The sequence below is a fragment of the Anopheles marshallii genome, chromosome 2 (assembly GCF_943734725.1).
Source record: "Anopheles marshallii chromosome 2, idAnoMarsDA_429_01, whole genome shotgun sequence".
NCBI lineage: Eukaryota > Metazoa > Arthropoda > Insecta > Diptera > Culicidae > Anopheles > Anopheles marshallii.
Window position 1 is genome coordinate 46,919,030 of NC_071326.1, and position 27,703 is coordinate 46,946,732.

Genomic DNA, 27,703 nt, shown 5'->3' on the forward strand with positions numbered 1-27,703 from the left:
TGTGCGTGGATGTTGTGTGTAGAGAGCTATACATACATTTATCAGTAGCTAACAGACTATGAGCAAATGAAAATGCAAACAAACCCATTTCTGTTTCCCATCTGTTCGTCTCTCGAACGTAGAACATCTGATTGCTCAATACGACAATCATATTACATGCTATGAAGGGAACCTAGTGCGAAACACAAATTATGTTCCAAAAACATATTTACATATGCTACAACTCGTTAAGTGTACAGCCGGTTTAGGTGTTGATCCTTTTTTTTTCTTACAACGATATCAACTACTGAGAGATGAGAATGTAACGCATTCTAAACTAAGCTGTCGCAATTGTAAAACAAAACAAGAAAATTATAACGGAAATATGATTTACAATTCTCTCTCGAATGCTCTCTAATTTTGGTGCTGCATAATGCTGATCGTTCCATTTTTCTCGCTGCTGTTTGTAGCGCAATAGATGATACCTATCTCTGTTCCTATCATTTTTTGCAGATAAACAGTGATCACCAATAATTAAGGCAAGAGAAGTTCCTCCTCGAACGTTCGATCAGCCGCGTAAAAACAAAAATCAATACTTAATAAATTCTTCGTACTATACAATAAATAAGTTAAACCGTTCGCCGTATGGTTTTGTTTTGCCATACCACGAAATATAGTGTATGTGTATGTGTCTGCGTATGTGTGTGTGATAACTAATGGAAAGTAGAGTTTATGATGATTGTCCCCTACGGCGGTTGACTAATACGCCACCGTCGAGTCGATTCGGTGCATTGCCCACAAGACAGTTCGATTGTGTGCCCATGTCGCTAGCATTGCGTCAGGGGATCACCGCCGTCTGCGCTGCGCATTAGCAAATTCCGATGGGGGAAAAAGTGCGCCAAGCTGGCATCGGGATAGTGCTGGGTTGAGACACTGATCGGCGTTACACTGCCAATACCACCATTGCCAAGTGTTGTGGTACAACCGGCAGTAGCGATCCCTACCGCGCTGTTGTTAGTGTTTGACATGCAGGACGAATTGGCAGATTGCGATCCGTTCAGGGTACCACTTCCGGTAGTAGCTGCTGCACTTGCTGCCGCCATAACTGCCGTAAAACCGGACCTTGGCATGTGTAGATAGTTATCATCACCGATCGGTGCCTGCCGGCTACCGTACTTGAGGTCGCGGGCCAACATCGACTTGTACTTTCGGTGAATCTGTTCTAGTGTCGTGGCAATTTCGTTCAGTTTTTTTATCGTTTTCCGCGCTGCCATTGGATCTTCATAGGCCGTGGTCGGATCCAACACCTCCAAGCTGTTAATGTTGGCAATGATTAGCGAATGTAGTCGCTGCAAATCGCGCGCCGGATCAAGGGCGGTCGCGAGCTCCATCTGGATCGGGCCGGAAGATGATACGGGCGTACAACCTGCCGCATATTGGTCACTTTCATTGCAACTGGAAAGAGAACGGAATGGTTAGTACACCATTTACTCGTAGAACACTCACTCCATGTCTTACCATGTCCATGCACTGTTAATGTATGCCCTAGGATGAAAATTAACGAGTCGGGCTTTGTTGCTTTGACAGATCTTACTCAGCAGATCAATCCACTCTTTCTCCTCCACGCAGTTTGCTGTTTGTACATAGAGGGGTCGCTGATCTTTTTTAATTATCTGCAAATATCAGTATCAAATAATAGGAAATTGATTGTGATTAAAACACGTTTTAAAAACATGTCGGGTTTGAGGTAATATAATCTCGAGCAGACCGAGCCATGCATAGTATAGGACCAGACTGATCAATCTAGAATTCTTGTCACGTAGCAAAGCGTAGATCTACGGTTTTCTTCCCTAATCATCCCGCATCAGTGCAATGACCGAATTTAAAAACGGATGCAATAATTGAGTTGCAGAGAAAAAATCTTATTACTAATTTGTGAAGCTGTTTAAGGCGCATACGTAAATCTTCACTTATAAACGCTATGAGACGAACGTGTGCACATTAGCGGGATAAAATGGAGATACGATATTGCATCCCAATGGCGTCATATGCCAAATAAGAGAACACGTATGGTGCGGTAGATGTGACCAGAATAACGCCACTCACCGATTTTAATCAATATATAGCGTTTGCATATTTTAAAAAGGTGCGATTATTTTTTTTACACTTTTACATTCGACGGTCGGTGCAGTTGGTTCTTGCATTAACCGTAACTCAATTTGCATTTATCAATTAAGGGTGTGATGCCGGGGTTGTGCGCTATTGACGAGTTATGTGTGTTCGCTACATGAGATATAGATTTGTGCCGATTGTGTTTTGTTACACGTAGTTGAAGTATTGCAATATTGTTACATACAATGAAAATCATATACATTTTCAACATATTTATTAAATATGTTGAAGGAAAAACAAAGGGCTTATTTTATTTTTGCAGTTTAAAAGACTAAAACCGAACAAGCCCTGCGACACAATCTGTTAATGTTCTTATGTTCGTATTTGCAAGGCATATTCATCCTTGGACGACCTCAGAAAGGAATAACATCCAACTCCATGAATGGATGCGATATTCTTTCCTCTCTCAACCGGTGCGATGAACTCGAAGCCTTCAGCGGCTCGGCAGTGAGAAGCAGTGCTAACAATGAATGAAGTGTGTCATGCATCACCATCCACCAGAGCGGGACAACACAACTATGTGGTCGTGGGGAGAGGAGTTTTCATGAATGGAAAAACATTTTCCCACTATGCTGCTGTACTTGGACGCTTGCGCACTATCGAGCTGCTATCGGTGAAACGAGGGGCCAGCCATGGCAGCATAGCACTCAAAACATTATGGTGGAAAACCGCCAGCGGCATATTTCATTCGTTTGGCTCTGAAGCTCAAGCACCAAAAGCGAATATGGGGGTAAAGCAAAATAATGTGGGGCGGCTCCAACATACGCAAGTCGTCTGACGGTAAAACGACACACCAATTCAATTCGATGTAGCTTTTTTGCCTTACAGTTAAAACGATGCCTATGGGAAATAATAAAAGTGAAACTGCTTCAAACTACAACCCTCTTTTGCGGGATGGTGAGGGTGGTGTGCTCATCGTCAATGTGTCTCTTTCTTGGGCGTAATTTACCGTCTCCGGCGTGTCTCATTCAATTGTTTTCTCAAACTATTGTTAATCTTCTTTCCTACGACTATCCCGCTTGGTACCGTGTAGTTTTGGACGGTCGGTATCTCCCCGCCGTTTGCTCCGGCTTTTACATTCATTTGGAAATCTTCAGTCACGGCAAAAGCTTTAACGTTTGCATGTGCAGCCTCTGTCAGCCTTCGTGTGTAGCACGACCCGTTGATGGTAAATTCTTTTCATTTCATTCAGCTCCATTCTTATGCTGGGCGTAATGTGGGCCAACACATAGCATATGGATGCCGGGGCTGAAGCATAAAGCGATTGGCGCATTTTTGCCTTAGTATTCCCACAATTATGTTGATTATGTGCGCTCCTCTCCGTTACCTTCGCCCACAGAAGTGGCGTATAAAGGCGTCTTTTTGTTCCACCTATCTTCTGTTAAAAAGCTTTTAAAACATACGCTCCTACACGCTTATATTTTGCCGGTGTAAAGAAACTTGTTTTTTTACTCGCTCAATAGCAGCAAGCAACAAATGTACAATTGAAACCCGTATGTGCTCCCATAGTAGTATATGGGAAAGATGTACGAATGGTTTTCAAACGCGTATAGGAAAAGAAATCGATTTACTCGGCGTGTGTCCTATTGCCCCAGAGACTGTTTTCATACAAAGAGAAACGAAAAAATCTTAACTTTTGTCAACCAACGCGTTTAAATGATGAATTTTTAACGTTAATAATGTGATACATCCGATAGAAAACTATTTAGGCCGTCACACCAGATTCAGTTCGGCACCTTTGTCGGTGACCTACTAATCGGTAAGTATCTTAGAGGGTGCACCGTTACAACTAGATCGAAATCATTTTTTTTGTCTTATAATCTTTAATGAAGATCCTGTAATCGTACGTACGATTTTCTGATCATGTTGAAAATTTAATAACATAAATTTCCAGAACTACGTGTAACATTCCCTCATCAAGTTAGGAGAAAATAAAATAAATTTCAATGCGATTATCTCTCAAAACCATAGAAATAGACATACGTCCTGCACTTACCTGAAAAATATTTTGCATCTTGAAGCTCCTTTCATTGAGCCGTTCGACAGCCAGTATATCAGCTAGCGGTATATCACAGATGGGTCGTTTTCCCTTGGCCTTTGCGTAGCTAAGCGATTGTGTCGTCAGCCGGAAGTAGCGCTGCTTGAAGTTCCGCCTGCCAAACCGTTTTCGTCCTTGGGCGCGTTTCGTCATCATCCTACGTTGTGTTTTATTTTCGGGAAGGGCGGACAACCGTGCATATTGGAAATAGAAAAGGAATATCTTTCGTAAGTTATTTTGTTCGTATTTGCATTTAATTTAAAAATTATCCTATTGCGATCATCATTAGCTACGAACAAAGATTACACGCTAATCACGAACCGTGTGAAATACTTTCATGTACTTCTAGCAACAAGCAATATAAATCAAGAAATAAAAACATTAATGATTAAAACTTTAAAAAACACCTTAAAGAAAACAACTTTTTTCAGTTTTATAAATACACCTAAAATCATAATAGGTAACGTATTTTCTTTTTTCCACAAATGCAATTGCCTTTAAAGCAGCGTCGAGTGAAGCAAACTGCCAAAGATGATTGCCATAAATTAATAGTGAAAAAAAAATGAAGGAGATGGTGCAATACACGGAGGGTAAGGTGCAAGCTACCATGGGGGCAGAACGGTGAACAGAGATTTCATCGTTTGGGCCATCTATCCGTCTATTGGGCTGGTTACATGCGCGGTTGAGCAAAAACAATACAATTATCCAGGTAACAATGGACTCGTGTTGCTGAAGATAGGTGCTAAATGTCGCAGGAATAGACATACATATATCACGAAAGTGTAACAAAAACGCTCAACATAAGCTAAAAACTAAATAAAATAAGCTAACATCATTGCAAATAAAAATATTCCACATGATCAGAAATGATAAAAAGGGATGTAAAAATAAAATATTTACTACTAACAGGTATACATTTCCAAGAATAAAAGTTTTAAGTTACTTATATCGCGAAAAAACGATTGCAATATAATGGTGCAACAAAATCAAGCGATACAATTGTCAAACGTAGAACAAACAACAACAAAAAAAACATAAGAACGACAAATTGCTTAAAATTGATCTGTTGTCAATGAAACAGTATCTAAAGAAATGTGCCAGCAACTATATTTCCAGCCACACTTACCATTCTCTTCCGGACGGATTTTACGAAACATTCCCACGAGATAAGATTAATGATAGTAGTGATGCGTTTGCATTTACGCATTTGTTCACGAGGATTATAATTTGTGATACGAATTTTGTCGACGACACACCCCCGTCGATCGATAAAGTGTCCAATTATTTCAATGTTAGCATCAATCGTTCGGTTACGTTTCGCGCACATTGCAGTGCAACACAGACGATAGAGAGGTGAAGATAAAAGGAGGAAGAAAAATAGAAGAAAATATAGATACGTAAACGATGGAAATGGAAATTGGAAAGAACCTTTAAGACAACAATGTTTGCAATTATGCTATCGTGACATTGATCCTAAACATATGATCATAATGGAGATAGTAGTTGATTTTCTAATTTCCAATTGGTTTACAATCAAATTTGGTATTGTATAACTATAGAGTTGGGAAGTGGAGCACATATACAAACATTCGTGATAGTGCAACAGGAACAATTTTACAGGGAATATCCCAAAGATATTAGCATTCAAAAATCACATCTGGGGCAACAGTATAGGATGTGTCAGATGTTCCAAAACGAACATGAAAGAAACCGGTACCATCTTCGTACGAATGCTACTTACCCTTCTTTCAGCACCACAGGTTCTAGTATGCTCGATTGCCCTTCGCCAGTGTTGGTAGCGCCAACGGTAGAAATCACCTCCAGGAAGTGCTTAATCGCTTCGACATGCTGCTCCGTACAAAACTTTTTATACAGCTGCTCGGTGTACTTTTCTTTGCACGGTTGCTGCGCCGATCGCGAACTGACCAGGTTACCCATCGATTGGATTGTTTTGGAGATCAGCGTTAGGGTGCGCGTCGTCTGTTCGTCCTACGGTATGCGAACGATCGTGAAAGGTGAAGAGAAATGATAAGAGAATTTAAGAAAGAAACAACAAACAAAAATATTCGTGTTTTTTTGTGTATAAGAGAAAATAAAGCAACGTGATAGATCGTGGTAGAACCTTTTTGAGTAGTTTCGAATTCATCAGCCAACAACGCGTGTTTGGTGCGCGTGCCCCAAAGAAAAGATGTTTCATTCACAAACGCGACGGTTTTCTACCTCACAGCAGATACCTTATGAACATGGAGACGAAGGTGAAGCATCAATGAATGAAAAGGCACATTAAGTGTGAACGCAAAACATAGCGTGTTCTTGATAAGATAAGATTATTAATCCTCCCCGGTTTTATAAATGCTTCTACTATCGTTGGCATGAGGTACGCCGATCTTGTTTAGCCGATAAGAGACGTGATTAACACCCAAAATAGCAGAAAATAATACGCTCTTCAATGTTGTTCGTCGCTCAATGTCTATTTTCATTGCTTGACTATTTTTGTCCCGTACATCCAATCACCTTTCCCACGTGTTAATCAATTTTGGACAAACAGGAAGTGCGGCGTTTACTTCTTTACACAAGATAACGAGCTCTTTGACATTAGCTACAATGTCACAGCATTAGCTTCCCAACACAGCCAACAGGGAGCTAATATATTACATACTATTACACATATCTGCACATTCGCGAGAATGCGAGACTATTGACAAACGGTGTAGATTGCAAATGAACAAGAAAAAATAATACAAAAATGTACTCACCACTGGTTCGGTAGTCAGATCGAACAGTTTCGGTCCTAAAATTGCAGGCGCAAAGAACCGCAAAAAGATGAACCCCGACACTACGGAATAGCGTACCTCCTTGTTCTGCGGGAAGTATTTGGCGGCACATTCGCGCAGATTGTGAAATATTTCGCACAGTATCGCTGGACACTTAACCGCACTTTTCGTGATCGCTTCGAACACCTTCCCGACGTAGTCCTGCAGATTGTGCAGGTTGCCCTCGATGGCACTAACATCTTTCACCCGGGATGGATCAATTTCGCACGGTTTCTTTTCGGCAAAGATCTCCTCTACGATCGGGCGCAATGTTGCGTGCAGGTAGTGCAAACCGGACAGTCGCATCGCCTCGTCCATCATCTTTGACACTAGCGTATTGCCGCGAAAGATAGTCGTCGGATCGGTGAGTTTCGAAATTTCGTGATCAGCCAACGCTTTTATCATCGGCGCGATTACGTTGGTGTGGGTGAACAAACGTACCAGCGGTTGCGCTACCTCCGTTTTGTTGTGACTGATCTCACCTAGAATATGTACCGCACTGGCCGTGATCGGTTTTTGATCGATCGATTGAATTAGGACGTTGTACAGCTGGTCGTAGGTCGCCAAAGGAAACACATGGTCGGAGGTGTAGTTTAGCTTCAACCGTAACGACCCGAGCGAATTGTCGCAGGACAGCCGGGTACCTGGTGGCGTTGCACAGGTGCGCATGGGTCGTGATTGACTGGTGCGCGGCTGTAGAAAGTACCAGGCGCTCGGTTGCACCGCATTCTGTTGCTGTTTCCCCCGAACTGGTATGCGAATCTCGCCCAAAAATACGTCGTCTCCCATGCCCGGGCTGGCGTGCTTGAAGCTAATGACGACTTCACAAAGATCCGCACCACCGAGCGGCATTACCGTGTACATGTTGTTGCTGTCACTTTTCGAGGAGTCACTCCCGTGCCCATCGATACACAGATCAAAGCTGAACGTTTCGTCGAACGACGGGTTGATGGTCTTTTTACGCACCTTCGTGCGCTTTGTGATGGTTTTTTTGTTCGAATAGTGCGCCACTACGATTGCGTACGGATCACAGAGACCGTTTTTGCGTGCCAAATCCAAACACTCCGTTAGTTTGATCGTGATCCGACTGCTTACTCCGCCGCTGACCAACATACCACCGGACACGTGTCCGTGCACGACGTCTCCATTGCCCGATCCATTGGTATACAGCGACAGTAACAAGGGTGATGTGTGGCTGGAATCGAAAAGTTTCAAAAGCGGCGTCATCTGACTACCTGCCCCACCGCCGCCACCTTCCATAGACCCGCCGAGGAGTGTGTTGATACCCTTTGTTGGGTAAAATAACTTTAGATTTGTACTAGCGACAGAACTATTTAGCTGAACTGACATCAACGCATTGTTGGACGACGGGTTTGGCGAGTGGGCGGTCGGGTATGGGAGGATGCCACTGTTCTCCTTAGACTCGCTGCCCACCAATATACCACCAACGTTTGCTCCTGATGTGCTGTGAACGTTCAGATGATGATGGTGTAGGTTCTGCTGGTTTAGATGATTTTGGTGAAGAAGCTGCTGCTGCTGTTGCTGTTGCTGCTGATGCAACCACGACAGTGTTGTCGGCTGTGTAAGATACCGATAGTCCTCGAACTCCCCGGTGTGCTGTTTCAGGTTGCCCACGCCGTCATCAATGTTGATAAGCAGGTGGGCCATACCCTGCACCTCCGAGTCCTCATCGACGGGGCGCAACGGAAACCAGTGATCCTTATGGTTGTACTGGTGCAGATCTTCGCGCCGGATCGCTATTTTGCCGTACGGTTTGTCCTGCTTCAAGTGGCGATCGCGGTCCCACACGTACACCGAAAGGTACCGAAAGGAGCGCGGTATTTCGAACTGGTACTCTTCGCCAAAGAATGGCGAAAGCGTACGCTCGATGGTGGGCGTCCGGCAAATTTCCTCCTGGTCGAGCGCGATCGTGCAGTACACATCTCGGTTTTCTTTCGATGACGTGGTACCACTATTGCTGCTGCGTCCCACGAGACTTTTTGCTTCCCCTATAAAGAAAGAAAAGAAAAAAATGGATTGCAATCATACGAGCAACTAAAGTATCATTTCATGATTAAGTTCTTGGTCTTCATGTTCAGTAACTACACTAGTGTTTTCCTTCTCTAGTGGTGTACTTGGTAGATGCACAGAGAGTGGTAGAGTGGTGTACTTAGTAGAGGTCTTCACACAACAGTACCGGTCCGAAATTCCATCCGGACTAATCCCCCGTACGCAGTGTGACTGAATATATCATCCAGCTACAGGTAAATTAAATCAATAGCAAGCCAAAAATGTATGGTTGGTTTCTGTTTGAAATGACTCTAGTGTTTTGCGGATTATCCTCTCTGCTTGTTTTGTTTGAAATATTTAACATTTGCATTTCAACATTATTCATGTATTAGGCAAATAATTTGGACTAATCTAATTCTAATTCTAAATCTAATTCTAATCTAATCTAAAGACTAATCTCGTAATTTCGAAAGAAGTTGTGCTGTTCTTTGAGCAGTTTCGGTTTAATAGCTTTAGACGTGCTTCACATATTTCGCTAGTAGTTGGATACATACATTCTCACCTTGATACCCGTCAACCAACACTCAAATAACATTGCATAAAGGTGCTTTAGATATAGAACCTCATCGTTTGTCATACACCAACGTGCTCACAACAGTAAAAAGGTGGTTACTAGCGCAAAAGGAAGAAAAGGGTATTCCTGATGCGGATATGGGTTATTGATAAGGTTTTTTTTTTGCTGACACGGCTACAGCACGCGTCGACGACAGCGATAGCTGCTCCAACAGACCCGCAGGCGACGCCAAGCTTGCTACTGCTGTAGTCGTGTATGTATTAAAGCACAACTACGTGATGTCATTTGCTATTGGCCTTGCCGATCACGATACACGGTTTGTCGGTAGTTGTGATGTTTAACTAGAGAAGGGCTACGAGTTTTCCGTCCCCCATTCGTCTCGGAATGGTCAAGAAACATTAATGAATCATTAATGCACAACGTATTCCTTTTGCTGACTCGGCAACGTAAAATCTTCGTTTTATTCGCAACAGCTAGCCGAAACTTTTCTATGATTTTGTCACTAAAACATGAAACTAGTTTACATTGTTGCCAAATGTAGGCACAATCGAGCACGCGAATCGGATCAATAATATTAACCACCTTCCGATAGGGATTTTTCGCGGTGTAAATGAAGGAAATCACAACGACACACAGTGCCGCTTCATTAAGTTATGAATGAAACGGACATCACCAGAGTTTGATTCAACGTTTATATTGTCGTGGGCGTCTGCGCATGGCACCGCCGAGTATCTGTAGCATTCGCCATTGTCAGTTGCACACTTCCTTACGAACGGAACGGATACAATAAAGTGGCAGGGCAAATTGCATAAAAACGTGTCCGTAACGTTAAATGGTCGGTTTGATGGCAAACGCGACATGTATCTACATACGATTGACAATAATTGACAATAAATAAAGCCGTCAAAGGCGGCAAAGGAAAGCATCGTTGAAAATTTCCCCCCCAATCCATCCAACCAGGCGCTGTCCAGTGGGCCGAAGGTTCGGGTCGAATTCTAGGGTACGGTTCTGGGGAATACATTTCCCTCGCTGCTCCTGTCGCCTGTTACGAAGCCTCGATCTGTCTGGCCACGCCATTCAGCTGTCAATATTAATCTCCATTCATAACGCTGTGCCCGCCATTCTACACCACCTACACAGTTTCGATCGATTTCCAGTTCGGAACGGTTGAATGGCAAAAAAAATCGGTAACAACAAAACGAAAAAAAAAACACAAATGATAGCATCCAACCGTAACATTCACGAACGGAAGCTTATGTAGGGGAAGAGTATTACTTGGGAATGGGGAGGATGAGGTGGGGAGTATTTTTTCTGTTGGTTAATGTATTCCGTTGCTGAAGGACTTTTGTAGGGTGTTGGTTACCAAGTACTTCCTCCTAGCCGTAGAAGGACACGTGTGAGAATTCTTCCTGTAAAGGTCAAATGCTCCATTGCCGGTGTGCGTCTTCAAGGTTAATGATTTTCCACAAGCTCCACAGACGGGCGTTATATCTTACACGATGATAAGAATGCGGTGGAACGCGACGAGAGGGAAAGTTTAACATTTCGCACAGTATTAGACGCTTCAACAACAGGTGTGTTTGGGAAAGAAAAAAAAAAAAAGCTTAACATAAGTGATAAACCAACTTTCACTTCATCATGTACTTATACCACTTCCAAAACATTGGGACCGATTCTCTCTGGCAAGCCGAAATCGCTCCCTGTGGATGGGGGGCATCATATGCGATACTTTTTTCATTGTTTTGTTTTGGGGCCCGAAACTCAACCACCACTTTCAGCACAGATGTGTGCGCCCGACCACGGCACGAAGTCTTCGAACGCGTGACCTTGTGACCATCGCCTCCGTTACCGATTGCGCAAAACGTAATGGAACACACATGGAGGCCAACACGAAACGGCAAACCAAAAACAATAACAAGAAAACGAATCAACTCTCAAGTGACATTGGCAGGAGGTGTTGAATGAATATATATATTTACCATGTGCGTATGTGTTGCATGTGAAGCAGCGGAAGTGTTGCATGTCTTAAAGCATTGCATTCGTTTGTCAAAACGTGTCTGGAAAAGCATAAACCGAACTCGAACACTCCCAAACCATTGTTTGTTTCATTGTCCATCGCCCTTAGATGCCTTACGCTAGTGCAGCAGCACAACAGACCAACAAATTTGATAGCAAAGTTTCCAAAGTCTACGATGGATGGTGGCACTTTAGCACTTCCAATCGAATCCAAATAAACTCGTTACGCTCCGAAAGCTGATCGTTTTGAATGTTTTCGCACGCCCGCACGGCTGTGTATTTCTCGAATTGGTTGAGCTCCCTCTTCCTACCCCACCTGGAGGGTGGTTATTGAGTTGAAGGGGGTTGAGTGTTTAAAGCAAACAACAACAAAAAAAAACCTATTTCACCTACCCCCTATTTCACGCCCGCTGTAGCCAAACTGCTGTGTCGAACGTTTTGGTGAATGAAACTCATTAACATCTACATGCGAGCTACTATGCCTCGACACACGCCCTCGCCCTACCCATCATTCCGTGCCGGCTCGCGTTCCTACGGGCACGGGACGGTTCTTATTTAAATTACACAACTGCACCACCACCTCGCGGGCGGCGCTCCAGAGTGAACCGATCTCCACCGATCGGTGGCGTGCTTCATCAAGACGGGCCCCGCCGACTGAATCGACTGATTCAACTTGAATGTTTTATTTTTTTTTGTTGTGCCAACCCATCCAACCTCGAACCAATGTTCACGGGTAACTGGGCCCGATTACCAGCGACAGCGACAGTGGCTTATCGGACCGGAAGCGATGAATTACACTTCCCCAACGGGCTGTACTACAAGTACTCGCACACTGGACCGTCTACGACACACAGAGGGCAAGCCTCTGGTGGTTGGAGATAGTGTGTCACTAAAGTGTAGTGTGCGAGAGCGAAGCGCCAACATATCATGTGGCAACAATCATAGATGATGCAACACGATCGCTGCAAATAGTGGATGCACTCGGGAAGGAACTGATTATGTCTTTTCCTCTTCGCTCAGACTCGCAGCTAGCAGCTAGGTTAGTATAAATCTGAGTGACGGCTATGATAGAAAGGATTCTGCTGGTCGTAATGTTTATTTCACTACACACCTGATTGTAAAAAGAAGGCAGCTGCCAACATTATTGAGAACTTGGGACTTGTTCAGTAGTTAAATATGTACACGAAGCACATTGAAGTAGAGTACGGTTGTAAACGGGATTTTTTATTTAGCTCCGCAACAACAGGAAACGGCCATAGCTTACAGCCAAACGGGGCACCGGAAATAAATTCTTTACAGAATAGTAAATCTCACGCTTGTTTAATGCGGACAGTGAGCGAGTACCACAAACCGGCCCGAACAACGTACGGTTCGATGAGCTAATCGGGACGTCCACACTACGCTAGGCGACAGCGACCGGCCGCAATCGGCAGAAGAAGTGTGTTTTAAACGGCACACAAACTTGTACGATGTGCCCCTCCCCCACCCGGTGCCCAGACACGGTGCAAGAACCAATTGCTTTGGCTGCCAACCGGAGACACGATATAGTTTACGTTCATTAAGGAACGTTTAAAAGAACCTCGAACGTGGGCCTGCCTGTCGCGCTACAGCCGACGGGCTGGGGCCACACATTGCTCATGGTACAGGCACAATACACAGTACTCAAAGGCAGCAGCAGCCACGCAGCAGAAGGAAATGCCGCCGATTGTGTATCAAATTACAAGAAGCAATGGTTCGGCTTCCTTCCCGGATTCCGTTGGTGTTCTTGCTAGGGCGGGCTGGTGGGCCTTTTTCCTGTTGCTGGGTAACTTTTTCCTTCTTCGTCTCTTTACCAAGAAGCCCAAGTAAGTTACACTTCGGAAGGGATGGAGGTTTTTTTTTTCTTAACTCTCCAGCTGTTTTTTTTTTACTGCACACTCCCGGACCGGGACGGTGAGACTGACTCATTGATCAACAAAATGACACATACTCACAGACCATATGCGTGCCATTGGAATAGTTTTCATTACACACTGTTGTGTTTTCTACAAATGCTGGTAAAGGAGGAAAAGACTGTCAGACGATAATTGTTTTTTAAACATAGATTCAACCATTTTGGATTTTAAAGGTTGAAAAAGCAGTAAAATAGCGCTAAAGTACTAATGTTTATTTTATTTATTCTAATTGAAATACATTAATCATTCATCAAATATATTGCGGTTCGAGAAGTTTTGCACTTCGTTCCGAAAAGTATTAAAACCTATACTACAAATACCCGCGTTCTACTGGTAATAGCGATAAATGGATCCACAATTATCATGTTTACGTTACTCCTCTACCCCGAACGTGATGTTTTTTTCTCTTCTTGCTGCACGTTTCTTACGCCCCTATCGGAAGTCATTGTTGCTTCCTTGCACGAAATAGCCCTGTATGTGAGACGTGAACCCATGTACAGGAGAATGATGGTTACAATTAAACGCCGTTGCCGTTCAAATTGTTTAATGGTTTGTTGTATTACAAATAAAATCTTCCATTTCAATTTATATTGCACGAAGACAGCTGTTGAGTCGAATGCAACCTTTCATTACAATAATAGCGTCAAACCCCAGAGAGGTCCCATGACCTTATGCCATGGCATTCGGTCTATAGCCGCCGTAAGTCATGGTTCAAATCTAGTCTGAACCCAAATTGCTTCCTTTTGTTATTTGTAAGCCCCAAGAACTATGAGTATCTGTCCTTTTTTGGCCAAATAATACCAAAAACTCGCGATTTTTACCTTACTTTCTGAGAATTTAACAAATAAAAGTAATCAATAATGACAATAGTGTGTGGTGAAAGAAACCTTTCTTTTAGACGCGTTTCCAGATGCTGTCGCGCACGTCACAGCTCTCATATAATATTGACCTCCCGCGTACACGAGGTGAAGCATTGAAGGCCTAACCGTGTGCGTAATAAATGCGGAGAGGTTAAGACAACCTCGGCCATCGATCGAGGAGCATGTCTCATCGTGTCTTGAGACTGTTGAGAACGCATGGGAGATAAAGTAATTTCCTGACCGATAAGTGGCGCACACACCACCACCACTCTGGCAGTGAACACACTCGTCTTCGCGCAATCACGCTCCTTCCTTCCTTGCGGCACATACTTCATCAACCTACGTTTGTATCAGCAACACTTCCGGCCGTCAGACCAGTTGTTGTTGGTAATATTGGTGAATTTTGCGTTGCTGCTTGTTAGATTGAATTTGCCTTAACACAACCTAATGCAGGAGATGAATTCTTCTTCGCCGCGATGATGATGATGATGATGGGTAAATGGCGTCGGTTCGGAAACGCTACCGGTGCCAATGTGGGCCGGTTTATCGTTTGTAACGACCACCGGAAATGACACACTACTACTCACTGCATCGCACTCAACAACCAACCGGGCCTGACCGAACACCGTAGATACGTGCGCACACGTATGCCAGGCTTCAGCATGCTCGGTATGTTAGTGGAGTAGTGGTAGCCGTTGACTGTCTTCTCCCGCTTGTTGGATCAAACGGTGCCGCACGTACCTCTTGGCGACACACAGCGAAACAACACGTTTAAAGTTGGGGGTGTGGTTTCGTCAGACGATTAAACGTGGCCCACGCATGCACTCATCGTTAAGGGGGACACTTCAGGTGTGTGTTCCCCAAGCAAACAGTGCCCATGTGTTGCCTCTGGTAGATATCTTTTAACAGTGGGTATTTGTGGAATTCTCAATCGATCAATCGACCCGAATGCATTTTCACCGTCGACCCATAATCAAAGGGGATACTAATTTGTTCACTAAATTGACCACGAAAAGCCTATACCAAGGGGGCCACTATTGCACACGACCGCTCTTTATAAATCGCTTCCTATTCGACCACACACTTCCGCTGATTTCTTTTTGCGTAATGTACGACGATCGATTTCACAAGCACGGAGGCGTTGGAGCGATGCGATGAGCAGAAAAAAAGCCCATCAACTCCTAATAAACGCAACTCCGCCGCTACGTGACATTCCGTGGGACGAGGCAAAGGCAACACGGATGATGATGATGGGGCGTTGATGGTGTTAATCATGCGCATGAAAATGATGATGACGGGGATGTGTCTGCGTCGTACGATTGTCACCTTCAACTACGATAAATCGTTACGAAACTGGCGTAGTACGTCTGCGTCAAATGGCGGCCGTTTCCGGTGAATTCCTTATTCTACAGGAACTTTCACGTATGATAGCAGGATAGCCTTGTGGTACAGTTGTAGTGTGTAGCTTAATTTCGGTGCACGCAGTATGTGCACATGTCCCGGTGATCTTCTCCAACAAAGACATTTTATGTCCCACTCATAGCACAATGGGAGAAAGCAAGCTAACATTGAAGGCGGAATGCATAAAACTCGCATAAACGGTGCACACGAGATCTTAACGAAACGACGCATGTTTTCCCACTACTATGTTTGCCACGGCAAATCTGGGACCACGCGAACGAGTTCTTCTCAATACTTCAAGCCCAGTCGGTGCGATGTCGTTCGCTTGATGAGTCGCGCGATCGCGACAGTGTCCGTCAGCGGCTGCTCGTATACATTGACGCGCATATGGCGGCAACCCGGTCCCAGCTTGTGATGCTGGGGTGCCGCTGATCGCGATGCCAGCAATGATGAAAATCGAAGGCTTCGGGTGGAGGAAAAAAAAAAACTTTCGAAAAATTGAAAGTTTCTTCTGCGGGCGTTGTTCATATCCGTGGGACGCACGTATACGTATATCTATACCTGCTGCCAGACCGTGTTGGAACGACGCGCGACAAATCTGGATTTGATGCTGGCTCCCCACGGTTGGATGTTTCGTAGACGAGCGACCCAACTGCCCACAACGAACCGACGTTCCGCAGCACGGACGGACTCAAGGCACCCGCGCCAAACGGGATGGAATGAATAATCCAATATTCGCTTCGAATGGGCAGTATCTTCCTACGGAAACCGTTGCCGCTAAATGCAAATATATGTAATCGGTTTGATTGTGCCTGGGCGTACGAAAGACTTGCCTGTTTTATGATCGATAATGCCAGCTGACTATTACAAATATTCGGTCTATGAATTTCCATGAAGCAAATGCACTGCCAGATCCTTACAGTTGGCGAGTAACAGTAAGAATTAGGAAACATTAATTAGATTTACAACAGCTTACTAGAAATACTGTTTTATTCCTTACAGATATTCAATAAAGGAAGTGAACATCAGAGTTCCTAGTAATTTAAATAAGCTAAATATTACTTTCAGTGTAGACTTTTTTTGCCCAACAATGTTCTCCGCAATACATGTGACTCACGCCAACGACACAAACAAGTTAAGTTATGCATACGCAAGTTAAATGCTTTAGCCCACTGCCACTGCTTTAACCGAGCCAAACAGACAACGTACCTGCCGCCTTCTTGTTTGCGACCAACACGGCAGGGGGGGGGGGGGGGGGGGGGGGGGGGTGGGCAGAGAGGGAAATGAGGAAAAGTGTCTTATTGCGCTTGACAACTTTGAAAATCAGTTACCAGTAATCAGTAAATGAAAATCAGTACTTCCATCATACATGGTGCATGGCGATGGTGGTCTGGTGTATGTGCTAATTAAACCATTAAAGGTAAGGCACGTACCGCTGGTTCAGATCCGATTGCCGCGGTGAAGATTCGCGCGGAGTAGTGGGGGGGGGGGGGGAAATCTGTACGAACATTAAAAGAAAATCTGTAACAGCCCATAGCACAGAAAAAAATAGCACATTCCGCCTGGTCCAATTGGTAAAATGGCGATGGAAAATGCTTTAAAAGCCTACCGCGCATGCGGATGGTGCGTCCTGTATTCAGGTCATTCGAAGGGTACTGTTACTGTTGCCGACACCAAAGACCGATCCACCGATTGACAGCCGGTTATACTGATCGAGTCATTGGGCACAAAGGCGAAAATGCCTTCGTTTTTTTTTTTTTGTTTTTTTTGTTACTCGGTTTACAGGTGTGGTAGCAAAGGCAAAGGAAGAAATGACATAAAAACGGTAAAGAAAGTACGGTAAAACCTACTTTGAAATGCACATTTAATAACTCAGCAACGGTCACTTAATTTTTGCACATCATCTTGGATATTATGACCAAATTATTTTGTGGCCTGTTTGGGTCGAACCATTTCTTTCCCACAATCATTTGCCCCACTTTACCAACGTAAAGGAATTTTCAAAAAAAATGTCGTACTATGTCGATTTTCTATCCAATTCTTCCTTAAACGACAGAATCTCGCTAAATACAGTTTAAGCGGTCTTTCTTCGTGGATCGGCTTACAGATCGGCTTATGATGAATCATCGACAAAAACCCAATACGGCATGACCTGTACCACACAAACGGTGTTTTACGCGTTGGTCGTCTGTCAAATGCACATTCGCGGTCGATCTAATGGCATGATCTAAGTCACCAACCGTGGCGCGGTGTGTTGGCGGCATCGGTCTTTACATGAGTCACTTTTTTGTTATTGTTAATGACCTATCATTAAAACAAATATAAAAAAATACCCCATACGATGCGTCTCGTTAACGGCACTCAGAGTTCATCAGTATGATAGCTCTGCACCAGTATTGTATTGTTAATAATGTGCTTCCCGTCTGTAGAGCGATCTAGCGAACGTCATAATGACAGAACGTTGATGTTGGATGTCAGTCGTAAGCATGAGCACCCTACTGTACAATTCTTTGAATTATCTCATTACATAGAAAATGTGTTGCAGTACCGGTCTGATGATCTGCAATGATCAAGCACTGGCAGATTTTAATAAAGAAAAATGTTCGACAAAACAAAGGAGCCACCTTCGCGCTTTAACAGCATCGTACCAGCAACATGTTAATTTTATTGGAGCATTATTATGCGATTGAATTAAATAATGCATAATGCCAGGAATGAAATATCTTTAACTGGTGCTTTTTCGAAACATGCAACACAGTTAGTTCACATGGTTCTATCAATTTGTGTACTATATCAGTGGTGGCAATATATTTTGCAAAATAACTTATTCTGTAGATTTTCATTTAGTTAGGTTCGCTTATTGGTTTCCGCATTGTTTTGAAACATTTTTCGACTTGGCGAGTACTGGGTTGGAAATTCCGTATTGGTTGGATAGAGCTTAATGTGGGAAAACAACAGAAAAAAAAACCAACGAAAAATACGATTTCAGTGGTCTGCCGACTGATTTTCATCTAGAAATCTCCATGCGAACCTTATCTTTTTACATCACACGATTTTTGAATCATACGAGCTGGATTCTACTTCCTTCACATATCGAACAAAAATCTCGATATTCCTTTACCGGTTCGGTTGAAAAATTTTGCGTGTTGGGTCTTAGTCATGTTAGTACGAACATATTTGATAATTTAACAGGACGGTTCTATCTGGCCATGACTAATTATCGGTTCAAAATGAATGGCACGATTTTTCTGTACTAACTATAATACAATATGAGTGCGTCCTCACTTGCAAATGACCTTTTTGTTTTGTGGGGGACCGATTTCACTCGGGGACAGTAGGTCTTCCCCGGCAATACACGTTGACGTCACACCGCGCCAGACCACGCAGCCGAAGCAGCATCGTTCATCAACGTCAATTAACATCTCTCGCACCAATTTGCCACTTTCTATTTCATTGGGATTAATTATGAAGCTACGTGTATTTCATCCCTCGCCTTTTGTTTACACGACCGTTCACACACCATTACGGACCGCGGATGACCACCGTGGCGGAAATCCCGATGAGCAGAATATGCACTTTGAAACGCAACAGTAATAACGAAAAATAGTAGTGAGCGAGACACATCTTCGCATCGCTACTAAAGTGACATTGTAGAGGACGCTTTCAACGAGTTTTAAAGGTACCTGCCGGAGAGCACAGACAATAAGGAAAGTGCTTTCTAGCAAGAACAAGTTTGCAACCGGTTACAAATCGTATAAAACACACCGATGCGAGGCATCCTTCCCTTTCAGACTCGGGCTGAGTTTATTAGTGTCATCGTGAGCTGGCGACTAGTAACCACAGCAACGAACCCTCCCGGTTGGTTAATTGGATGCGTGCTGGTTTTGTTAAATTTTCTCACTTTCAACATCGGCGGACAAGATTTTGTTTTCACTGCCAGCTTGTTCAATTCAATGCAGAGCGGGAAAAATTCCACCCAGGGACACAATTGTTGGTTGGAGATGAAAAATTTACTACTACTGCAGCATCCCCCCCTCCACCCCACCCAACCACTACCACCACAAGGGAGAAAATCGGTTCGTGGGAAATGGCACCGAAAAACCCGCGCACTATTCCATTGTGCATTGTTGGGTGTTTTTCCTCGTCCGTCCGTCACTTTGGAAAGAAATGGTATTTCATCCCGTAACGGGGTACTGCTCGGGTGGATGGGTAATATTATTCCTTCTACCATCTGCCTCTGTCGCACTGAGCCACGGAGAGAAAGTAAAATATGTACTTTAGCATTTTAAATGTTTTGCAGGCTTTACTGTTTTAACTGCCACAGTTGACACATTAGTGAAAATGAGAACCAAAAAAAGTGAGAGTGAAAGAGAGAACAACTGATAATGGACATAGTGTTGGATGGAAAAACCGCAATGCCAAAGGAAGTATTTGCCTGTCCTTTCCGTGCGTCACTTTTTCAGCTGTCCTTTGGCGTCGCTTCCCACGGTTATTCGATCCGGAAATGGAAACCAACACTTGCACAACACCACCTGCTTTCTCGGTTGCGCACACCAACTTGATCCTTGATTTGTTTGTCTTCTGTGGTTTTTTTTTTGTGTCGTCTTTGGTGCTGCTGCTGCACCGGAAACATGTGGGTATCAGGGAATACTTGTGCGTGCAATTAATGCAATCACTTCTTTGAACGCCTGAGGTGTTTTTTTCTTCTTTCTTTTGAGAACGTTCGTTTCAACTGTGCGGGTTGTTCTCGTAGGTTGGAAACAACTGTCATTTCTTCGTAGGTGCAAGTAAAAAATGGCGAAAGATCTGGCATGGAACTGGAATACCGTAGTGACAAATGTTCCAGCCGGGCAGCGCATTCTTCAATAGCCAATCGATTGTAAATAATTACTTCAAGAGTGTTACTTTGCACACCAGTCTCACATTCGCTAGACGATGGTAATTTGGCTTCCAGTTCAATTCTCACGCGCGGTTTACAATAATCTATCAAGTGGAACGTACATACATCTGGAGTTCTGTTGACATTCAATCTCCGCTGCTGAACTCAACTCGATCGACTTACGGGAAATCAACGCAACCCCATTCATGCCCACCCATAACCCTTTCCTTCTCCACCACACCACAATGCAACATAGCACCCCACCCAACACCCCTGGCAACGTAACGGACCATTCTCTCTTTCTATCTCGTTCTCTGCCTACACACGCGTTCTTGGCTTCACACACACGTACACTCTGGAACATACTCGATATTCCGCACGTAACTCACACCAATCTCTACTACCGCCACAACCTGACGGACCACCTATCCACCCACCCCCTGTTCAACCACTTTGATTCCTGTGAGTGATTCGTTCCATCACTGCGTCTCCTCACCCACTGTTCCATGGCGCACTCGGACTGCTTACACACAGGCAATTTCCAGTAATTCGCAAAGCGCAAATCATAAATTTCGTGTGTTTGCGATTCAACTGTAAGCGAGGTTTTAAAGGCACTGTTCTTCTTCTTGATTTCCACGGCTAAACATCACAACTCGTCGTCCTCCGCACGCACTGCTAGTACAGATTTCCAACCGTTGCTAATCACGTACTTCCGTCGTTGCACACATAGATCTTTTGTAGCGCCAGAAATTAGCGTTGAACAACCTTTCGCAAAACTTTAAACGGTCTTGTTTCCGTTTCAGAACCACAACACTCAGTCGATACAAACGCACACACACACGCACACTCTTTTTCTCGATCAAATCACCACCTTCGACCCCCACCCAATCTTCACGACAATGGTTCGCTCTGCAGGATTTCAATCACTTCTGGAAACATTGGTACACCGTTCGGCTTATCTTCACAATCTCACACAGCTCTAACAAAACAGCCAATGCATAGCAATAAAGGGCTTGCTACGATTGGCGAGAAACAATACAAAACGCAACACACCACCACGGGATCAATCACCACTTACCTATTTTGATCTTCAGTTGCTCTTCGACACGAACTTTACGTGTGTCGTCAGCCATATTGAATCCATAACTATGTGCTTCGGCGCTCCGGACGTACAGCGGGTTGGCTGCCAATGTTGCTTAATGGTTTTGGTGGTTCTACCGGATGAAAGGCTCGGTTGATTTTCTTTTCTGATGATGCTGCCCCGTTCCACACTCGAAAGCCTTTCGCTCCGTTGATAGTGCGTTACCGTGTGTCGCTTGTTCGCAAATGTATAACTCCCACGAAACACGACACGAACGTTTTGTGCGTTCGAAACGCTGGCTCAAATGCTATTGATGGCTGGTGTGCGTGATACGTTAGCTCGCTCGCCTGCCTTACTTCAAACGCTCTACAGCGTTGGCGTTGCTCAGTGTACAGTGGGTGTGTGTGTGTATGTGTGTTTGTGTGCGCGCGCGCGTGGAACATCCGCTCTCGCGACCACACTCACACCACTATGCAGGCTTTCATTTCGCGCATACTGTCGCTAGCTCGCTCACTCATGGAGATTTCATTCAACCGCATTTCCATTCAAACACGCACACACTCGCACACTCGTACCCTCGATTGAACCGTCTTCTTCTTCACTGTTATTCTTCTGCTTCTTTCTCGGACATCGCTTTTTGATTCATAAATCGAGCATTTGCTGATCACTAACACCAAATCGATTGCTTTCCAACGGTCTCGTGTGCTCGCACACTTTCACTTCACGTGAACGTTTTCATCGCCGTTTCGAGTATTTTCACGAACGCGAAACAGACTGAAATATGTTTGCAGAGATCTGAAAGACGACGCTGACAGTAATTTGTTTTCTTGCTGCACACGTTTAGGAGATGCTAATACTTTCCACACAACTATCCGATAGACATGGTTGAAACACACTATTCCAGCGTTAAATTCTCTAGCCACCTACTTCCGATTGTCCGTTTGCTCTCTGGCACACTGGGATAGGCGTATGATGGTGCGGTTTCAAAATGTATCACATTAATTTTATTCAATTAGTAGTTCTAATGAATCAGATAATTCCTGTTTCAAGCCTCAATTTAATCGATGCAAAGTGTGGAACATTCATTATAATATCTGCATAAAGAAAATTATTACTACTGTTTTCAAATTAGCATTTGCAGTCATCAAGCTCCACAAATATAAGCTTTTTAGCTTATTTGCGTAAGACAAATGTAAGGAGTAAATCTGCAAAGAGAAACCCACTATCTGCATCTCTGGTCATTCCAGATGACCTTGACAAAAAAAAAACCGTGTCTCAAAATGATAGCAGGACAACTGTGGCACGCTTTGGTGAGTCCCAACGCCGCGCAAAGATGCATTGGTTACCACAAAAATACAGACTTAATAGCTATGACATGTACATGTATCTTACGAATAACACACGATGTAGACGCGATAAGATGTAGAATAAAGGAAAAAAGAAATTGCATACTGATGTGTCTTAAATTATTAATCCAAACAAACATTTTAATTGCTTTTGTGTAGCAAAAAAGATTTTGACCATACAACTAATCTTGCTTACCCCATTGTGCTATGGTGACGTTCAGTTCGTGTGTACCAGCGTGCGAGATTGAGCGCGTATGAAATGTTCTCACACTGACGCACACTAAAGCTGTGTCGCCCGAAATCAAAGTATGCGTTAACAATTCCATGCACGCACACAGGTGTGTGCAATTCGTTACCTGCTGTTCATCCGCTCGCAGGATGTGTCAAAATTTATGATGTTTTCATCCTGTACATCCGATACTAACGATCTACTGATCGAAAATATTCGTTTGGCCTATTTAGCATCAAAGTGCTATTGCAATAACCTAGTGCAGAGTATCGTTTATGCTTTCCCCCTTGCTGAACGTATTATGGACGCAATCGGAATGATAAACACGGTTAGAGAAAAAGAAGTGATGAATGAACGTATACTACACTAGATCTTCTACCGCTGTATAGGGACACACACTCGGTCCGAGATACCAGTGCGAGAAGAACATGAAGAAGCTGATTGGAATTGTGATAAAGAAACACACTCGCATGGCATTTAAATTTCGACGTCACCCGTCCCAGCACACACAGCTGCAACGAGGAATGACGGGGAAAAATAAAATAAACAAAAACAATCCATTTGACATAATCTTCCCAAAAGGGGACAAATCTGCTTTCTTTCTTCTTCACGGCCGCACAGTTGCATCTTAACTCGCCAGACAAAATAAACTTTCGCTTCGGCGAAGGTCACCGGACTTGTGTTTTTTTGTTTGTTCGAAGGCCATTTTTAAGAATTGCGCAAATATTTCCAATACGTTCAGTCGCGGAAAAGATTCTTCTGCGGTCAAAGGCTTTTCTTCGTTTCGTTTCGCGTAGAAAACTGAACTGCGACTGAAGTGTTCGGTTTGGTAAATTGTGCAGCAAATGAATGCACTCCAATCTAAGGAGGCCGGAATATCTAACACACCCATTATGCTTGAACGTTGTATTGTCCAGTGGGTCCCAGAGATTAAGAGACCTTGAAAACAGACAAGTGTACGCAGCAACGTGACTGTCGGATCGAATGCAATCAACGAAGGTGTACAAATGGCAAAAAAGTAAATACACTTGCATTCAGCTCTTGCAACAGCAACAGCATCCTATCGCGGAGCTAACTTGCATCACCCTTCCTCACACTCTCTCTCTTTCTCTCGCTCTCTCTCACACACTGAAGTGGACAACACTCTCTCAACCTTTTTTCGACAACATTCCAGTCGGCCATTCACGAATTCAAACATTCACATGTGTGGCGCGTACCACGAATTCCTCTGGTGCCAGGTGCAAAATGTGTCAAAGTGTCATCAGACAAAACACGTCCGTAAGCTGCATGAGAAATTCTGAGCATTTTTCGGTGCGGGAAAACACTTCCATAAACGCAAATCAAACCACGGAATGGCACGAGATGGTAGGGTAAGTTTATTATGTTGCTTTTTCTTCTTTCTTTCCTTCATTTGCTTGTTGATACGCGGGGGATGATGCATTCATTCATGTAAATTCATTCATAGCAGAGAGCGCGTGTTAAGGTTTCTTGTTTGTTGCCGTCGCCCGCTTCTTACTCGCATCCGATTTCTCGCACAATTTCCTCTCCCGTGGCAGAAGAGTTGGGCACATTGAGTTATAAAGCGGATCTCCCTCTCGCAATGCTTTGTTCCGCTTACCAGAAGGCGGCATGTATGAATGAACAATGACCGCGAACTTCCGCTCATGCCTTCGTCACTTCCGTCCGATCATCAATGCTCATATGTCTTTCTCTCTCTCTCTTTCTTTCTTTAATATGTCGCCTATATGGTTAGCTGAAAAAACTGATACCGTCAAATGAATATTGTTAATCTTTGCTCACTAAAAACAGTAGAGAGTAAATACTCTACTAAAATAAGAAGATGGTACAAATATTACATGCATAGCCTATATCAACTAAATAACTACTTTTGGATTACAATATTAATATCCAGCTGGGACACATGGTAAACACTCTGTACTGACGCATTTGCTGGTTAACATATAGTATCATACACATATGGGCGCCTCAATAAATGTGACTTGGTGTCTAATAATCGTCATTTCCGGTATTACTTTTTGTTTTTAAAGCTAACCATACGGTATCTTATGCTTACCCACGACTGATAAACGTGTACAGAACTGCTCCTCGTGTTTTCGACACTTTGAAATCGGTCATTTCGTCTTCGTGTAAAAAAACGCTAAAAGCGTTTGTAGCCGATGAGCTCTTGAGACCAGATCGGTATGAATTGTTATGAGTTACCGAAATCGAACGAACATCAGAGAGTGCAATTTAACCCAATTAATGAGATAATATGGAACCCTGGCCGAAAAACGATCAGCTTAGCGTGACAAAGGGCTACTGTAACTAAGGCAACTATCACTCTTCTGATGTCAAATCACCTATATACACGTAACGTATAAGTAGTAGTTCGTTCGTTATTTTCATACTGACAAGACAGACAGAACTTAGGAGACGAATGATCACACTTAAATGTCAGTCAGTGTCCTCACATGTTTTGTAACATGATGTACGTCAAGGTGAATTAGAAGCCATCAACATGGACACAATCATATTTACTACGTTTTCAACGATGAGAACTATAGATCTCGCAAAAATGGGGCGTCCTTTGAAATTTCTACACTGCATTCAAATAAATTATGAATAAGCGCCAATGTCATGATTTCTTGTTGATATCATTCCCGCTTCTATCACTTTTCTTCTCTTCATCTCGCTCTTCCACTGTTATTTTCTCTAAACACTGTTCGTGGCTTTGTATGTGTGTGTGTGTGATTATGCTTGAGAATGGGGTGTTTTTTTTACTGTTGTCCTTCATTCCTTTGAGCTTGCACATTGCACAGACGGTGTAAGAAATAAGCAAAGCACACATGCTTCATTTTTATTCCTGCACCGTCCTCAGCCCAGTAATCTGTGCCTTCCACGTACTTTTTCCCCTTCAATATACGCACACATACAGACACTCTGTACGGATCGGTTGAGACATTTAGAGCATTTTAGATGCTTTCGTAGATCTTTTTTTTACTTCTTCTACATGTTAAGGGTAGAAACATTACTTCCGGACCCACGCGCAGCGCAGCACCATTTCTCTTCGGTGTCATTCCAAAACGATTTCCCACGCTTTGCGACTAGCGTACCCGCAGCCCCGATGCATGATGCATTTGTGTGCCTGCGTGCCGTGCATCGTGCGTGCGTGCATTACTGGCGCAACGTACCGAAGGAAGCGGAATTCAAATAAGGCTCCTCCACTGTTTTCGATCGGCAGCGTACCACGCGCGGTTGCCTGGATTCGAAACGCATTCGGTATGGAATCGGTTGAATAAATCGGCCGGATGGCTCTGATGTGTAAAGGGGTAGTGCAGCCACGCAACAACCAACGAATCTAAGCAAGCAAGGAAAGGCGGGCAATGGAAGAACAAGCCTTCAGCTCCAATACCATAGCTACGAAAAAAAAAAGCAAATAACAAACAAAAAATACCAACGCAAATACAAAGCAGCAACAGCAGAACAGCGAACGGCAGCTGTCACCTTTCGTGCCTCCTATATCTCGCATCACAACGGTACATACGGAGGTGGACCAGTGAGGTGGGGTGGAGACGAAAAAAGACATCTGACCCAAAAAAAAAAAACCAAAATTGCCGAACAACCAACTCGTCCTTTCTGTAAGCGAACTTCGCACCTTCGCAGTCGATCGGAAGGATTGATCAATGCACTCGAGCCGATAAATATTGTGGGTTAGTGAACGCAAATAATCGTTGCTATTTGAAAACTATTCACTTGCTAAATGTTCATCATTGCCTCGCAAAACTCTTACAGTGCCCAAATCACAGCATGAACAGCTGTTTACAGGTCAGACATTTGATTAAACGCACCTGCACGCCTCTAGAGCCCGCCGAAATCGACACTGTGTCGACGTGTCCGTACGTCTGCGTCCAGTTCAACGCATTGTAGCGCAAGTGCAACGGCACAACCAGCTCCATTGCACAGTGTTGGCCTTTGCGCCGCACTAACAATCGGTACGGCCTCGACGCACGTAGCCGTTCGGTTGTAAAGATGTTGGGAAACAATCGAAAGCTCGCAACGGCAGAAACAAAACAATCTGGCCCGCTTTCAATCAGCTCAGCGCAATGAAAACTGAAGCAATCAAAAACGCACCCCCGCACCAACGGTATGCAGTGGAAAAGCAGCAAGAAGGGAAAACATTTTTCGCAAACAATCGATAAGATGCAGCAGCAGAACGGGACACGATGAAGAAAACCTGTTCGACGAGGGTCTGTGTTTCACCTTGCATCTTGAAGATGCGACTCTGCAGAAGGTTGAAAATGTGCAAAACAAATCGGCGGTTGTTTGCACTAATGGCCAATGCTGCAATCGATCGCGGGGATTTAGTTTTTC

General features: G+C 43.9%; 1 protein-coding gene across 1 annotated transcript; it reads right to left on the minus strand.

Moving 5' to 3' along the window:
- Positions 1–806: 806 nt before the first annotated feature.
- On the minus strand, positions 807–21,809 carry LOC128719013 (GTPase-activating protein). The gene is made up of 7 exons (XM_053812632.1): positions 21,755–21,809; positions 6,946–9,011; positions 5,931–6,178; positions 5,316–5,321; positions 4,148–4,346; positions 1,498–1,652; positions 807–1,434 (listed from the first exon to the last, which is right to left on the minus strand). The coding sequence occupies exons 1-7, from the start codon at positions 21,807–21,809 to the stop codon at positions 807–809; spliced, it is 3,357 nt and encodes a 1,118-aa protein (XP_053668607.1).
- Positions 21,810–27,703: the final 5,894 nt, after the last annotated feature.